General features: G+C 34.1%; 1 protein-coding gene across 4 annotated transcripts in view; it reads right to left on the bottom strand.

The window, feature by feature from the left end:
- Positions 1-18,798, bottom strand: part of ATF7 (activating transcription factor 7) — an 81,252-nt gene that overhangs the window by 37,828 nt on the left and 24,626 nt on the right. For 2 of the 4 annotated variants that reach the window (XR_003045619.1, XM_025045075.1), the window contains exon 3: positions 4,504-4,689. The exons of the other annotated variants lie outside the window; for them this stretch is intronic. Coding sequence is in view for 1 of the 2 variants with exons in the window: in XM_025045075.1 (XP_024900843.1) it covers positions 4,504-4,590 (87 nt within the window). In the remaining variant the exon portion in view is untranslated. The remainder of the gene's footprint in view (positions 1-4,503; positions 4,690-18,798) is intronic. 4 annotated transcript variants of the gene reach the window in all.

Here is an 18,798-nt window from a genome sequence, read left to right as displayed (position 1 = left end):
CTGTCTTTTTATGCACAAAATTTTTAATTTTTTAATAAAGTTAAATTTATCTATTTTTTCTTTTCTTACCTTGCAACTTTGGTGTCATATCCAATGTTATGAAGCTTTTGTCTTATATTTTCTTTTAAGAGTTTTATTGTCTTAGGTCTTACATTTAGATCCTCGATCCGGTTTGAGTTAATTTTTGTGTATGGTGTTAAAGGGTCCAACTTTATTCTTTTGCATATGGAGATCCAGTTTTCCCAGCACTATTTGTTGAAAAGACTGTCCTTTCTCCATTTAATGGTCTTGTCACCTTTGTCAAAAATGACTTGATCACATATATGAGGGTTAATTTCTGGAATCTCTATTCTATTCCATTGATCTAAATGTCTTTCTGTATGCCAAGACTACACTGTTTTGATTACTGTAGCTTTGTAGTAAGTTTTGAAATCAGGAAGTTTTATTCTTTTTTCAAGGTTATTTTGGCTATTTGGGTTCCCCTAAGATTCCATACGAATTTTAAGATGTTTTTTTAAATTAATGCAAAAAATGTCATTGGGGTTTTGATATAGATTGCTTTGAATCTCTAGATCACTTTGGATAATATTGACATTTTAATAATATTAAGTCTTCTAATCCATGAAAGTGGAATGTGTTTCTATTTATTTATATCTTCATTTTTTTCACTAGTGTTTTGTAGTTTCCATTGTATGAGTCTTTTACCTCCTACATTAATTCCTAAGTATTTTATTCCTTTTGATGCTAGTATAAATGGAATTGTTTTTTGTAATTTCCTTTTCAGATGTTCATGTATAGAAATGCAAGTGGTTTTTATGTGTTGACTTTGTATTCTGCCACTTTGCTTAATTCATCTATTAATTCTAATAGGATTTTTGGGGAATCTTTAGAGTTTTCTACATATAAATTCATATCATCTGTGAACAGAGATAATGTTAGTTCTCCTTTTCCAATATGGGTGCCTTTTACTTCTTTTTCTTGCCTAATCGATCTGATGAGAACTCCCAGTACTATGTTGAATATAAGTAGTGAAAGCAGGAATCCTTGACTTGTTCCTGATCTCAGAAGAAAAGTTTTGTCTTTCTGATGCATGCTATAGATTTTTCATACAGGGCTTTTATTATGTTGAGGTAGTTTCCTTGTATTCCCATTGAATAGAGTGTTTTTATAATATAAAGCGTATTGAATTTTGTCAAATGCTTTTTTCTGCATCAATTGATAGGATCATGTCTTTTTGTCTCCCTATGTTTTGTTAATGTGTGTATCACACTGATCAATTTCCACATATTGAAATAATCTTGCATTCCAGGAATAAATACCATTTGGTCATGGTGTATAATTATGCTGTATAAATGCTGCTAAATTCTGTTTGCTAGTATTTTGTTGAAGATTTTTCCATCAGTTGTCATAAGAGATATTGGTCTGTAGTTTTCTTGTAGTGTCTTTATCTGGCTTTGGCCTCATGTTGAGTTAGCAAGTGTTCCCTCCGTTTCAATTTTTTTGAAAAGTTTGAGAAGGATTGATATAATTCTTCTTGAAATGTGTAGTAAAATTCATCAATAAAGCTATCAGGTCTAGGAGTTAACTTTGATGAGAGATTTTTGATTGCTGATTCAATCTCCTTACTAGTTATATGTATATTCAGACTTTCTTTTTTTCATGAGTTAGTCTTAGTAGGTTTTATGTTTCTAGGAACCTGTCTATTTCATCTAGGTTATTCGATTTGTTGTACAATTGTCCATTGTACTCTCATATGATCCTTTTTGTTTCTGTAGAACCAGTAGTAATGTCCCTACTTTAATTTGATTTTAGTAATTTGAGTCGTTTTTCCTTCATCCATCTAGCTTTTTAAAAGTCTGTCAATTTTGTTAATCTCTTCAAAGAACCAATTTTTAGTTTCACTGATTTTTGCTATTGTTTTTTTAGTCTCTATTTCATTTAAATCTCCTCTAATCTTTATTTCCTTCTTTCTGCTGGCTTAGGATTTAGTTTGTTCTTTTTCCAGTTCCTTAAGTTGTAAAGTTAGGTTGTTGATTTAAAATTTTTTTTTTTAATGTAAGCATTTATAGCTATAAATTTCTCCCTTAGCACTGCTCTCACTGTGTCCCATTGGTGTCGGCATGTTGTTTCTGTTTTCATTCATCTGTAAGTATTTTCTAATTTCCCTTGTGATTTCTTCTTTAATCCATTGTTTAAGAGTATATTGTTTAATTTCCACAATTTTGTGAATTTTTCAATTTTTTTGCTGTTGATTTATAACCTTCATCTCACTATGGTCAGAGAAGACACTTGGTACCATTATCTATCTTTTAAAATCTATTGAGACTTAATTTGCAGTCTAATATATGGTGTATCCTGGAAAATGTCCCCTTGTGCACTTGTGAAAAATGTGTATGCTATTGTTGTGGAGTGTTTTTTATATATATATACACATATATATATATCTGGTAGATCTAGTTGGTTTATTGTGTTAAATCCTCTATCTCCTTACTTATTTTGTCTAGTCTTTCTAACCATTATTGTGAGTACGGTATTAAAGTCGCCAACTGTCTATTTCTCTCTTCAATTTTGTCATTTTTGTTCTTTTTTTTGGATAGTCTGTCATTAGATGTGTAAATGTTTATAACTGTTATATCCTTTTGCTGTCTTGAAACTTTTATTAATATATAATGTCCTTGTCTCTTGTTACCTATTTTGAACCAAAATTTATTTTTTCTGATACTAATATAGCTGCCACTACTATCTTTTGATTACTATTTGCATAGAACATCTTTTCTCATCTTTTCACTTTCAACCTGTTTGTGTCTTTGGATCTCAAGTGAGTCTCTTGGAGACAGCATACAGTTTGATCACGTTTTTATCCACTCTGTCTTTTGATTGAAGAGTTTAATCCACTGACATTTAAAGTAATTACTGATAAGGAGGGAACATTTCTGTCATCGTGCTGTCTTCTACATGCTATACAGCTTTTTTTGTCCCTCATTTCCTGCATTACTGTCTTCTTTTATGTTTCGTTGATTTTTTATAGCAAAATGTTTAAATTTCTTTCTCATTTCCTTTTGTGTATATTTTGTAGCTAGTTTCTTTGTGGCTACCATGGGGATTACATTTAACAACCTAAAGTTACAATACTCTAATTTGAATTTATACTAGTTTAACTTCGATAATATATAAAAACTCTGCTCCTTTACAGTTCTCTGTCCACCTCTGTTTCTTTTGGTTGTTGATTAGAAAACCAAAATTATATCTTTATACATTATGGGCCCCAATACATAAACTAATAATCTTTTAAATACATTAGTCTCTTAAGTTATGGTGAAAACGAGATTTGGAGTTACAAACCAAAATTAGAGTAATGCTAGCTTTTACACTCATTAAAAAAAAGTATTAGTCTCTTAAATCATATAGAAAGCAAAAAGTGTAGTTACAAACCATTCTTACAATAATACTAGCTTTATAGTTTCCCATGTATTTACTTTTTTTGAGATTTTTATTTCTCCCTATAGTGTTGAGTTACTGTCTAGCATTCTTTCATTTCACCTTTCAGGACTCTCTTGTAGGGCAGGACTAGTGGTCATGAACTCCCTCCGCTTTCGTTTATCTGGGAACATCTTAATTTCTCCCTCACTTCTGAAGGACAGTTTTGCTGGAAACAGTATTCTTGGTTGGCAGTTTTTTATTTTAACACTTTGCATACATTGGCCCATGGTCTTCTGGACTCCAAAGATTTTTATTTTCTGTGCCTCATGCAATAATTTCCATTCTCTTACCTTCAAGTTTGCTGATTCTTTCTTTTGCCTGCTCAAATCTGCCTCTGAATCCCTCTAGTAGATTTTTTTCATTTCAATTATTGTACTCTTCAGGTCCAGAATTTTTTTGGTTTCTTTTTAGGTTTTCTATTTTCTTGTTGATATTTCCACTGTGTTCATACATTGTTCTCTTGATTTTCTCTACATCTTCCTTTAGTTCTTTGATCATCTTTAAGACAACTGCTTTAAAGTCTTTGTCTAGTAGATCTGCCACCAGGTCTTTTCATGACAGTGATTTATTTTTTTCCTTTGAATGGTCATACTTTGCTATTTCTTTGTATGCCTTGTGATTTTTTTATTGAACAGTAGTCATTTGAATCTAATAAAGTCATAACTTTGAAAATCACATTCTCCCCCTTCTCTAGGGTTTGTTGATTTTTCTTATTGTTTTTGGATTTTTGATTGTTGTAGGGTATCTCTGTGCCAAAGATCTGTCTGAGGTGTACATGCAGTATCTTCTTAGGTTTTTACTGAGCCTTTCCCTGAACATGTGCAGTCACTTTCTAATTTTCTCCATATATGCAATTGTTTTTGAATGTCCTAGTCTTTAATGTCTGGCTCATGAAAGGGTAAAAAGTAAAAATAAAGGGGAGAAAAAAGTGCAGCTCCTTTAAATCCTCTAGAAGTACATCGCCGAGAGGTGGAGGACTTATAACAATGAGAGGGATGGAGAAGCAACAAAGAGGCTACCCACCTCTTTGTCTATACCTCTGTGATCAGAAGTAACAATCAGAAAACAGATCCCTGATATCTGGAGAACAGGGTCTTTTTTGCCCGTCATAGCTCCTACCCACTGTGTACAAGGTGCTCCAGGAACATATGCACAGCTACTTGGCAACTGGCTGAGGATGCAGGATGCGGATGGTTAGCTGCTCCTGTCCTGAACAGAAATTGACTTAAATTAACCACAATTTATCCTCCAGTACTTCCCCTGAATGTTGCAAGCCTTCAATAGACTCGAGTTCCAAAATGGTTATGTTAGACAGACTCAGCCAGTACAATTGTTGTCTAAGTGGGGAGACAGATCCCTGATGCTTCTTACTCCATCACCTTCCCAGAATCCTTCTTTCTCTTTTTAACGATATTGTCTTGTGACTTTCTTCAGTAAGGCCATAAACTAAATTCTGTGTCAAATGACTTTAAAACTAGAAATCTGAATGGCTTATCAGGCCTTTCTGGTCCTGAAAAGATTGTTGTTAATTAATGTCTTGTGTGCTGGATTACTTGAGAGGAGGGGATGGTAGCAGGGTAGAGAAAGGGAAGAGGCAATAGGTCTGATGAAGGCACTATTGGTTTTTTAACCCAACTCCCATACCCAACCCTCCTACTATAAAGACCAAAACACCAGATACTCACTTTCCCAACCTCCCATGCAGCTAACATTAAATCTGTCACACAGTTCAGGACGACACAGAAATACAGTGGGGTTTAGAGTAGAAGACTGTACTTCTGGGGAAGCTTTTGTTTCCTTATAAAAGAGAAAGCTAGAGAAGGAAAGTCCTTGGTGCTCACCCATTTTTCTTCCTCATCCTTTGTCAGGAAACTAACTTGAAACTAAAAGGTAAAAGCTAAAAATGGCAAAGCAGAGAGATAGAAAGAACCTAGGTCCTCTAGTTTAGCTGCTCAAAGAGTCTTAATTCTTGTGTTATAGGGATTCACAAAGTTTTAAGCTATTGTTAGTTACTTGTAGCTGAAACCATTCCTAACCAATAATGATTTTCAAGATATATAGACTTTTCCTCTTTTTCTATTTAAGGAACTTAGAAAGTGAAATACATAAGAAAGTATCTCATTCTATAACTTCATGAGCATTTATCAGTTTAATTCCATTCAACAAATGCAGAATTCCAATTTTATTTTCACATAGTATATCAAATAAATTATTCCATCTCATCATTACCTATTGCCCAGGGTTCCTTAAAAACAATGGTTATATAATGTTTGGGTTTTTGGAAGGGCAAAATGGGAGGAGTGAGGGACCTTAAGAGGCTGCTCTTTACTCCACACCTCTTTACTAAGGTGTGGAGTTTTTAGTTTGAGCCACATCTTTTCTTATTCCTCGCTGCCTCTCTCCCTCAATACCCAATGGCTGGCTCTTTATTAAACTACAGGGCACTCTTGGGAACTATATTTAAGAATTTACAACAATATCCACTATCTTTCTTTAGATGGCAGCTACTTACTTGGATGGATTACATGCTTAACAAACTTTAAAGGACCAGGGCCTAGGAGCAGAGAGATCCCAGCAGCTATTCAGCAGGGCTTGGTTTTGTGTCAGTTACATGGCTAATTGATTTCTCCACAGCTCTTGCCCAATGGTAGACCTTTTAGTATTCTATTTTCCAAATGTAGCCACTTAGTTGGGGTATCATTAAAGTCCTCAAAGGAAAATAAAGAGATATCTTTCCGTCTCCAAACACACTCACTCATTCACCCACAAATAATTCCAAAATGTAGCAATATATTTTTGTTTTAAAGAAACTATCAAAGCTTAAGTACCCAGGGCCTTAACAAGAGGTTACAGGGTGGTAAAGAAATAGGCAAAGACTCAATGGTTTGGCAGATCTCTTGAAAAAACCAGAAGCTTGTAGAGTATACTAATTCTGCTTTGCCACCTTAATTTAATACAGAAAAAAAATTATTTCCCTAATTTGTTGACATATTCAGCTGATTTTCTTTGTGTCTAATTTGGAGAGTTTTGAAATAAAACCAGGCAAATGGGAAATTCCTTAAATTTTGGATATTTGCTTTTTAACCATAAGAGATACTCTTTGGAATGTTGTCCACTGAATAGAGAGGTCTAATTAAAAAAACACAGGCAAGCAGAGGAAAAGTAACAGTAACATGTATCCACATGCACCTTGACTGTTACAGTGATCTAAAACAGCAGCAACACATCAGTTTCCCCAGAAACTGTCTGTTAACTTCTGCAGTTTCATCTCCTGCTGCTCTCTACAATTTGTGTTCTATCAACATCAAGCTACTTGTAGTTTCTTTGAATATACCATGTTTTTTCATTCTTTTGTATTTTCTGTTCTCCTATGTTCTCCACCTTTTCTGTCCCACAAATTTCTCTTTATCTGTCAAAACCTGTTAAAGAATCATCTCCATGGAACTTTCCTTAATGTCTACCAGATCTCTCAGTACTTGCAAATACTATGTTTATATTATTACCCTTATCATATTACAATGTAATTACATTTTTATGTGCCTGACTCCCCTACAAGACAGTGAACACTTCGATGTCCTTATATGTCTTTCTGTCACTAGTATCTAGCATGATGTCCAGTACATTGCAAATATTCAAGTATTTTTTATTAAACTGACCCCACAAAGGCTAATAAGGGTCTCACTGAATTTAGAAAATTATTCATGGGCTATTTCTGCAAACTGGTCCCAGGTTTACTCCAGGTTGGAGATATTTGGCAAAATACACAAAGGGAAATGCCTTGATTTTATTCTTTCAATGGATCCTTTGTGTGTACTAAGTCTCTTACTAGAGACATTTGTGAAAACCCATATTTGATTCTTGATTGTGGTCTAAAATGTTAACAAACTGTTCTTATTAAATACAACCTCCCACTCTATTATATCAGAATGTAGACAAATCAGGAGGTGTTAATGGGATCCTATTAACCTTCATATCACATTACAACAGCCTCATCTGTTAAGTAAAGAGAGGAGTAAGGATAAACATAAAGGCCATAAGCATACTGATGGGTGTCAGGGAGAAACTAAGTCTCTGGTAGTCCCAGTCCTCATTTCTTGGTAACAATTCACTATAGCAGATTTCAACCACAGTGTGGTAGGCTGATAATGGCTCCTATATTAATTTGCTAGAGCTGCCCTGTCAAAGTACCACAAATCTGGTGGTTCAAACAATAAAAATTTATTGCCTCACAATTCTAGAGGCCAGAAATCTGAAATCAAGGTGTCAGCAGGACTGGTTCATCCAGAAGGATATGAGAGAAAATCTGTTTCATGCTTCTCTCCTAGTTTCTGGTGGTTTGCTGGCAATTTTCAGTGTTCCTTGGTTGTGGCAGCATAACTCCAAACTGTACATGGTGTTCTCCCTGGGTGCATGTCTGTATCCAGTTTCCGTTTTTTATCAGGATACCAATTATTTTGGATGGGGCCCATCCTACTACAGTATGACTTCATAATAACTAATTACATCTACAATGATCATATTTCCAAATGAGGTCACATTCTTAAGTACTTGGAGCTAGGATCTCAACATGTAAATTTGGGGGGGGACACAATTCAACCCACAAGATCTCCCAAAGATATGTCCATGTCCTAATTCCTAGAAATTGTGAATGATACTTTATATGATGATTAAATTAAGGAATCTGAAATGAAGAGGTTATCCTGGATTATTTAGTTGGGCCCTCAATCCCATCACAAGTATCCTTAGAGAGGTAAAGAAAGACACACATAAAGAGGAGAAGGTGATGTAAAGACAGAAGCAGAAATTGTTGTGTTGTAGCCACAAGCCAAAAAATGCTGGCTGCCAAAAGAAGCTAGAAGAGGTAAGGAAAGGATTCTTTTGAGAGCCTCCAGAGAGAGTGTGGTTCTGCCCATACATTAATTTAGGACTTTTTGCCTCCTGCACTGTGACTGTAACAGATACGGTAGATAGAAAACCAACTATATCAATAATCATTTTAAATGTCAAGGATCTAAATATACCAATTAAAAGACAGAGATTGTCAGAGTGGATCAAAAATAAGACCCAAACTATGTGTTGTTCACAATAAACTCACTTTAAATAAAAAGACATATAAATAAAAAGTAATGGGATGGAGAAAGAGAACCATGGTAACAGCAATCAAAATAAAGTGGGAGTAACTATATTAATTTCAGACAATGCAGACTTCAGAGTAAGGAACATTATCAGGGAGAAAGAGGGGCACTACATAATGACAAAGGGGTCAATACTCCAAGAAAACAAAATAATCCTTAATGTTTATGTGCCTAACGACAGTGTCAAAATTCCTAAGATCAAACTCTTAGAACTACAAGGAGAAACAGATGAATCCACTATTATAATTGGAGACTTTAACATTCTTCTATCAGAAATGGACAAATCTAGCAGGCAGAAAATCAGTAAGCCCACAGTTGAAATTAACAGCACTATCAATCAACTGGATATGATTGATATCTAAAGAATTCTTCATCCAAGAATAGCAGATTACACATTCTTCTCAAGTTTACATGGAAGGAACATTCACCAATATAGATCACATTCTGAGCCATAGAACACATTTTCACAAATTTAAAAGAATAGAACCATACAATGTCTGCTCTTAAACCACAATGGAGTTAAACCAGAAATCAATGGCAGAAAGATAGCTGGAAAATCCCACAATATTTGGAGATTAAATAACACATTTCTAAATAACACATCAGTCAAAGAAGAAATAGAAATCTCAAGAGAAATTTTAAGATATTTTGAACTAAATGAAAATAAAAAACAACTTATCAAAATTTGTGAGATGTACAAAAACAAGGCTTAGAGGGAAATTTATAACATGAATGGATATACTCAAAAAGAAAAACAATCCAAAATAACCTAAGCATTCCCCTTAGGAAACTAAAAAAAGAAGAGCAAATTAAATTCAAAGAGCAAATTAAATTCAAAGCAGAAGAAAATAAATAATAATGAAAATTGGAGTAGAAATCAATGAAATTAAAAACAGGAAATCAATTTAAAAAATCAATAAAACTAAAACCTGGATCAATAAAACAATCAATTAAAAAAATCAATAAAACTAAAACCTGGATCAATAAAACAATAAACTTCTAGCTAAGCTAAGAAAGAGAAATGACACAAATTACCAACATCAGAAAAGAGGGGACATCACTACAGATTCCTCTAACATTAAAAGGATAATAAAGGAATATTATGAACAACTTTATTCTCACAAACGTGATAACCTAGATGAAATAAACCAGTTCCTTAAAAGACACAATCCTCTATAATTCAGACAATAAGAAATGGACAATCTGAATAGGCTCATATCTATTAAATTAATTGAATCAACAAATGACCTTCTAAAACAGAAAGTACCGGGTCCAGATGAGTTCAGTGGTAAATTCTATCAAAAATGTAAGGAAAAACTTATATCGATTCTCTACAATCTCCTCCAGAGAACAGAAGCAGAAAGAATACTTTCTAACTTATTCTGAGGCCAACATTACCCTAATACCAAAACCAGAGAAAGACATTACAAGAAAACTACAGGCCAATATCTGTCATGAAAATAGATGTGAAAATGTTCAACAAAATATTAGTAAATCAAATCCAACAATGTATAAAAAGAATTATACACCACAACCAACTGGGATTTATCCCAAGTATGCAAGGCTGGGTCAACCTTTAAAAATTTATTAATGTAATTCATCACATCGGCAGGCTAAAGAAGGAAAATCACATGATCATATCAACAGATGCAGAAAAAGCACTTGACAAAATCCTATATCCATTCATGATAAAAACTTTCAGCAAACTAAGAATAGAGAATTTTCTTAATTTATTAAAGAACATCTACAGAAAACCTACAGCTAACATCATACTTAATGGTGAAAAACTTGAAGCTTTCCTGCTTAGATGAAGAACATGGCAAGGCTGGCCCCCACTCTCAATACTCTTTTTCAACATCATATTGCATGTCCTAGTTAATGCAATAAGACAAAAAAGGAAATAAAAGATATAGATTGGTCAGGAAGAAATAAACTATCTTTGTTCACAGATGATATGATGATCTATGTAGAAAATCCAGAAGAACTGACGAAAACTCCTGGAATTAGTATGTGATTATAGCAAAGTTGTAGAATATAAGGTTAATATACAAAAGTCAATTGTTTTCCTATATACCAGCAATGAACAAGTGGAATTTGAGATTAAAAACCAACTATATCAATAACATTTACATTAGCATCCCCCAAAATGAAATACTTAGGTATAAATCTAACAAAATATGTACAAGATCTGTATGAAGAAAATCACAAAACTCTGATTAACAAAAGCAAAGAACTAAATATATGGATATTTATTGTAAAGATATCAGTTCTTCCCCAACTTGATCTATAGATTCAATGCAGTACCAATCAAAATCCCAGCAAGTTATTGTGGGTATTGACAAACTGATTCTAAACTTTATATGGAGAGGCAAAAGACCCAGAATAGCCAACACAATACTTAATGAGAACAATGTTAATAGACTGACACTACCCGACTTCAAAATATACTGTTAAAGTTATAGTAATCAGTGTAGTATTGCTGAAAGAACACATGAAAAGATCGATGGAATAGAATACAGAACCTAGAAACAGATCCACGTAAACATCTTTAACAAAGGAAGAAAGGCAATAGAAAGGAGCAAAGATGATCTTTTTAACAAATAGTGCTGGGAAAAATGAACATGTGCATGCAAAAAATTAATGTAGACACAGACCTTAAACCCTTCACAAAAATTAACTCAAAATGAATCATAGACATAAATGTAAAAGACAAAGCTATAAAACTCCTAAAAGATAACATAAATCTTGGTTTTGGTGATGACATTTTATTTATTTTTTACGTTTTATTTTTTAAATTTTTAAAAAATTATTTATTTTTTTAATTGAAGAAATTATTTAAATTCCGCCCCCCATGTACCTACTCCCTTTTCCCTCCCCCTTACCCTTTGGTAATCACTAGTCCATTGTCCATGTCCATGAGTCTCTGTTTGATTGTCCTGTTCATTTGTTGCTTTTAGGTTTATATCCCACACATAAGTGATATGATATGAGTTCTCAAGTTTTTGGGGTAAATACCCAGTAGAGGGATTGGTGGATCATATAGTAGATCAATTCTTAATTTTTTGAGGAACCTCCATACTGTTTTCCATAGTGGCTGTACCAATTTGCAGTCTCACCAGCAGTGTATGAAGGATCCACATCCTCTCCAACATTTGTTATTACATGTCCTATTGATTACAGCTATTCTAACAGGTGTGAGGTATCTAACAGGTATGTCATTGTGGTTTTGATTTGCATTTCCCTGATAGATAGCGATGTTGAGCATCTTTTCATATATCTGTTGGCCATTTGTATGTCCTCTATGGAGAAGTGTCTGTTCATGTCCTCTGCCCGTATTTTGATTGGATCATTTTTGTTGTCCTTGTTGTTATTGAGTTATATGAATTCTTTGTATATTCTGGACATTAGGCCCTTATTGGCGTTGCTTGCAAATATACTTTCCCAGTTGGATGGTTGTCTCTTTACTTTGTTGATAATTTCTTTTGCTGAGCAGAAGCTTTTTAGTTTCATGTAGTCCTATTCATTTATTTTGGCTTTAACTTCATAAAATCCTCTTTAAGTCCAAGGTCCTTGAGTTTCGTTCCTATGTTATCTTCTATGCATTTTATTGTTTCAGGTCTTATATTTAAGTCTTTAATCCATTTTGAGTTAATTTTGGTGTGTGGTAATAGACAACAGTTCAATTTCATTCTTTGGCAGGTGGTTTTCCAGTTTTCCCAGCACCATTTATTGAAGAGTCTTTCCTTTCTCCACTGTATATTTTTGGCTTTTTTTGTCAAAAATTATTTGCCCACATAAATATGGGTTTACTTCTGGACTCTCAATTCTGTTCCACTGGCCCATGTGTCTCTTTTGCTGCCAATACCATGCTGTTTTGATTACTGTCACTTTGTAGTATAATTTCAAGTCGGGCAGAGTGATGCCTCCAGCCTCATTCTTTTTTCTCAGGATGGCTTTGGCAATTTGGGGTCTTTTGTGCTTCCATACAAATCTGATCATTTTTTGTTGTATTTCTTTAAAAAATGCTGATGGACTTTTGATGGTGATTGTATTAAATCTGTATAGTACTTTATGGACTTTTGATGGTGATTGCATTAAATCTGTATAGTACTTTAGGTAATAAGGTCATTTTAACTATGTTGATTCTTCCAATCCAAGAATATGGAATATCTTTCCATTTCTTTGTATCTTCTTTGATTTCTTTTAACAGGGTCTTATAGTTTTCATTATATAGGTCTTTCACATATTTCGTTAGATTTATTCCTAAGTATTTTATTCTTTTTGTTGCAACTGCAAAAGGAATTATTTTTTCCACTTCTTTTTCTGACACTTCGTTATTAGAGTATAGAAACACTATGGATTTTTGAACATTGATTTTGTATCCAGAGACTTTACTGTATTTGCTTATTGTTTCTAGGAGCGTTCTTGTGGAGTCTTTAAGGTTTTCTATATAGAGAATCATGTCATCTGCAAATAGTGACAGTTTAACTTCTTCATCTCCTATTTGAATGCCTTTAATATCTGTCTCTTGTCTGACTGCATTCACTAAGACCTCCAAAGTCATATAACAGTGGTGATAGTGGACAGCCTTGCCTTGTTGCTGATCTTAGAGGGAAGGTTTTTAGTTTTTCGTCATTAAGTATAATGTTGGCTAAGGGTTTGTCATATACGGCCTTTATTATGTTAAAGTACTTTCCTTCTATACCAATTTTGTTAAGTGTTTTGATCATAAATCGGTGCTGTATCTTGTTGAAGGCTTTTTCTGCATCTATTGATATGATCATATGATTCTTATTTTTAAATTTGTTTATGTGGTATATCACATTAATCTATTTGCATATGGTGAACCATCCCTGTGCCTCTGGGATGAAGCCCACTTGATTGTGGTGTATAATCTTTTTAATATGTTGCTGTATTCGATTCGCTAGTATCTTATTTAGGATTTTTACATCTGTGTTCATGGGAGATATCGGTCTGTAGTTTTCTTTTTTTGTGTTATCTTTACTAGGTTTTGGTATCAGGGTGATACTGGCCTCATAAAATGAGTTGGGAAGTATTGTCTCTTCACTTTTTTGGAAGAGTTTGAGGAGAATAGGTATTATATCTTCTTTGACTGTTTGGTAGAATTCACTGGTGAAGCTGTGGTGATGACTTTTTAGATATAATATACCAAAGGTATGATTCCATGAAAGGAATAATTGGTAAGCTAGACCTCATTAAAATTAAAAACTTCTCTGTGAAAGACATGTCAAGAGAATGAGAAGACAAGCCACACTGAGAGACAATATTTGCAAAAGATACATCTGATAAAGGACTGTTATCAAAATATATATAAAGAACTCTTAAAGCTCAACAATAAGGAAACAATCCAATTAAAAAATAGTCAAAGACCTTGACAGACACCTCACCAAAGAAGATATACAGACGGCAGCAAATGAAAAAAGCATATGAAAAGATGTTTCACGTAAGTCATCTCATCAGAGAAATGCAAATTAAAACAATGACATCTCACTACACACCTATTTAAGTGGTCAAAATCTGGTTCTCTGACATCAAATGCTTGTGAAGGTGTGACACAACAGGATCTCTCATTCATTGCTAGTGGGAACAGAAAATAATACAGCCACTTTGGAAGACAGTTTGGCAGTTTCTTACAAAACTAAACATTCTCTTACCATACAATCTAGCAATCATGATCTTTGGTATTTATCCAAGGAGTTGAAAACTATGTCCACACAAAAACCACACACGGATGTTTATAGAAGCTTTGTTCATAATTGCCAAAACTTGGAAGCAAAAAAGATATCCTTCAGTAGATGAATGTATAAATTGTGGTACATCCAGATAATGGAATATTATTTAGTGCTAAAAAGAAATGAGGTATCAAGCCATGAAAAGACAAGCAAGTATCTTAAATGCATAGTATTAAGTGAAAGATTCCAATCTGAAAAGACTACATACTGTATGATTCCAACTATTTGACTTTCTGGAAAAGGCAAAACTATGAAGACACTAAAAAGATCAGGGGTTGCCAGAGGGTGGGAGAATAGAGGGGATAAGGATTAATAGGTAGAACACAGAGGATTTTTAGGGGAGTTAAAATACTCTATATGATAATATAATGATTGATACATGTCATTATACACTTGACAAAACTCATCAAATGTACAACACTAAGAGCGAACCCTAAGGTATACTATGGACTTTGAGTGATTATAACGAGTCAGTGTACGTTAATCGGTTGTAACAATTGTACCACTCTGGCGGGAGATGTTGATAATGGGGGAGGCTATGTATACGTGGAGGCATGGAATATAAATACGAGGACTCTCTGTACCTTCTTCTCAGTTTTGCTGTGAACTTAAAAGAGCTCTAAAAACATAAAAGTCTTTAAAAAATTGACAACCACTAAGTAAGATAGCTTGTCACGCATTTATTCTCATAGAGTGCTCAGAAAAAAGCCTGAAAAATTAAGCCTGAAACAGGGTACTCATTGCTTATTAATCTAATGTTAAGACAGAAAAGCATAGCATAGCAGAAAGTCCAGTTTCCAAGCAAGAATTGTTGTCTTTTTCACAGAACTCCAATCCAATTATGCCCTAGCCGCTGATTTTTCTATCACCACTTTCCCTTTGTTTCAGAGACAGCATTCACGACCTTCTGTTCATGTGGTAAGGAAAAAAATCGCTTCCCAGAAAGGCTTATCCCACTGCATTTTACTAGATAAAGGAAAAACAAAAAGCTATTTGACTCTGACAAGCTGATTACTGTCTGTGGAGGAGCAAAATGCATCCCTTAGGACTAAGAGAATAGCCAACAAGGTACAATATGTTCAAACCTTAACCACTGCCCCTGCCAAGAGCTGCTACATATGTGCACACTACTCTCCTCTGAGAAGTCACATGTACATAACTGAAAATGTAAGCCTCCATAAGGCCTTGTCTGGCTATAGTTTCAAATACATGCAAAGTGCAAGAATGCTGAAATAAAGTCTCCCCTTTTCACTTTGCTATTACCTAGGTAAAACTTAGAAGGGAAGAAAGGAAAGATCGAAGAGGAAATAGCTAAATTGTTGAATCTAATATGGTGCCTTATAAACACATTTAGACACCTAGACCCCTGAACATTTTAGAGTAACCACTATTATTGTCATCTCCCAATACAGCCGAAGTGGTCTACAGTCTCTTCCTTAGTCCTAAGAAATACCTTGAAACTGAAGCAAAATGTCTAAAGTTATGAATACAGTGAAAAAATTAATGCACACAGATTGCCACTGAGTGAAAAAAAAATAATGCTCACTGAAGTGATAGACGTCTGTCATACTATCTACTCTCTCTGGTATTATGCAGCTAACTTCACCTATACACCATAACTGAGATCTTTAAAATTATCTCAGCAACTCTTTTCACTTGATTCAAATAACTGATGCCAGTTAAAGTTTTGTTTTGTTTTTATTTTGAGAACAGAGACACAAAGTAACTAAAGCTTAGCATTAAAAGGGAGCATTAAAACTTCAAAAGAAAGTATCCATCCTATTAAGTTTGTAGTCTATGTTCGATAGGTTGCTGCTCTGAATCACCTTTCTGCTGCATTTACAGTTTTACAGGAACTCCTGGCAGGGGACACACACACACACGTGCATACATACACAACTAACTGGTCTGTCTGAGGCACCCAGCAAAATAAACAAATGAGATCTTTGGACACCTAGAGTGATCATTTTAGTAGTTTGTGAGCTTGCCTAATAATGCATTCTCAGCTCTGAAGCCAAGAATTTGACTTCATGGTCAGAAGAAGAATAGAAAAGACTTCAGTCAGATATTTCCTGCAGCTGAATACAGTTAATTTCACATAGTCCACAGTTATGCAATGAATCATTATCAGAATCAAGAAGGAAAAAATATATTTTAAGCAACTCTCCAGTAAAAGATAAAACATTAAGACGAAACATACAAAGAATCTCTTTACTATAAACATCAACCATGAGTCTCTAATCTCTTTTGATCCTCTGTGTACTCTACATATTATCACAAATTATTTCACATAAATATTTCCATGTATCTGTTTAGTGATAGATTTTCACTTCCAATGATAAATTAAACCTTCTCTGCATTAACAGACCATAGTTTGTGTAAGAGAAAAATGAAAGGGCAGATATATGGAAGTGCTATGAAGTCAAAGGAGAGGATGTGAAATATGAGTGAGGAAGAATTTTATTATTCAAAAGGTAAGACCCTCCATGTAGTCTAATGTCAAAAATGTCAGAGAATAAACAAGCTACGAATCACTGGGAAGAATATACATCTCCCTACACTGTTAACATACTTCAAATCATACCTTAATTCTACCTTAGTCATAATATTTCCTCTTGTTACCAATTAAGTATGGTAGCTACAATAACAAAAGTTGCATTACTACATGGCACTATGCAAAGCAAGTTACCCGGATACCATCCTTTGCATCTGGAAACTTACAGCCATAAAACTAAGATGGGGAAGAAGGGAATATGAATCAGGAAGTGACGCAGTCTAGAATTCACAAAGATGACACTACAATGCTTCTTTGGGCCTACTAGTGGAGTATATGTATGCTGTGAATTTTAGGTCCCAGCTTTCTAGCTCTATCTACATTTCTTATTGATCAAAAATTTTCTTTTCCATCTTAAAATCATGTCCCTGCTACAAAACAATGGTTATTTATCTCACAGAGAGTTAGACACATTTCAGCAGCATTCCCAGGCAGATTAAAAAAAAAAAAAAGACATTATAGATTAAGGCTGAGGCAGTTGCAGAGAGGTCTCTTCATTTTAGTAAGCATTCTCATCTTTTTGTACAGGCAGAGCTCAGCAGTCGATCCAACTCTCTAGTATGGCATCCAGATGCCTAGATCAGCAACAAACTACAGCTAGGATGTACTTAACTGATTATATTTGGCCTATTTACCAAAAACCACTACTTATTCATTTTTTTCTTCCGCTAGATGTGCATATTTTATGTATATGAAAAAGAATAAGGAAGTAGTTTAGACTAGTAGTTAGGAGTGCTGGTCTGGAGTCTCTTTGTATTACAGCTCCATCATAAAATATTGAGTGATCTTGTACAAATTATTTAACCTCTCTGAGCCTCAGTTTTCTCATCTGTAAAATAGGGATATTATATCCCCCCTTAAGGAATTTCTAGGATTAAATAAAATAATACCTGTAAAGCACTTTTCCACAGTTCACGATAAGAGCTCAGTTTTTATTATTATTGCTGCTTCTGCTGCTGTTATTATTATTACACTGATAAAGTTAAACAATTTTCTTTATAATTTGTTCTCTCTCATTACCCCCATATGATCCCCTGGGTGGAATACAATTTTCTTGAACATTATATAAACACAACATTTCCTCCAAGTTGTATGTGTATTTATGCATACATGAGCTGTTGGCCTGTACTACTTATGTTTATCCTGAATACCATGCCATAGAGCCTTCCCTAGGCTAATGTTCATTTTACCAGAGTCATTTTGGTTCAGTAAGTATGGAAATTAAATTAGTATTGAGGTCAAGACTGAAAGATTCTCATATGCAGCCAAATCTAGAAGATAAAGAGTTAATATCGCTATGAAAAGAGATCTTACCCAATACCAGGTAGTTTAAATTCTAAGTAGATAGGAAACTTGAATTCTAAAACTACAGAAATGAGGTCACTTTCCTTCCTCCATATTTTACCAATCTAAATTTTCCAGAGTAGGAAAAGGAAGAAATCTCTCTTTTTCTATCCAAAGAGAATTAAGTTGCTTCCAGTGTTTACTAGGGCCATGCCTAAGGATTTATACTTCTCGACTAGCTTGTAGTAGAAGAAAGTTAAGGTATCCCAAAATTAGACTAAGAAGTAAATGTTATTTCTGACATCCTCATAAGTCGCCATGTCTCCTTTGCTTAGGGGCCATTCCACCTAAGCCAGTTCTTATCTACTAGCCTCTAACCCCAAATGAAAACTTCCATTCCTATATGTAGCCAATATTACATCTGTGGTTAAACTAATTAACACTAAAGTGTGAATTATAGCTCCATACTTTTTAAATAACTTATTAATTTACATGAATCTAAATGTAGAAGTACAAAGGGTTTATTTTTGGATGGGGAATCTTTCCTGTTTACCTTTATGATATACTGATTTTTTTCAATCATATATATATA

The sequence above is a fragment of the Pteropus alecto genome, unplaced genomic scaffold, assembly GCF_000325575.1.
Source record: "Pteropus alecto unplaced genomic scaffold, ASM32557v1 scaffold220, whole genome shotgun sequence".
Classification (NCBI taxonomy): Eukaryota; Metazoa; Chordata; class Mammalia; order Chiroptera; family Pteropodidae; genus Pteropus; species Pteropus alecto.
This window is presented reverse-complemented; position numbering and strand designations above follow the sequence as displayed.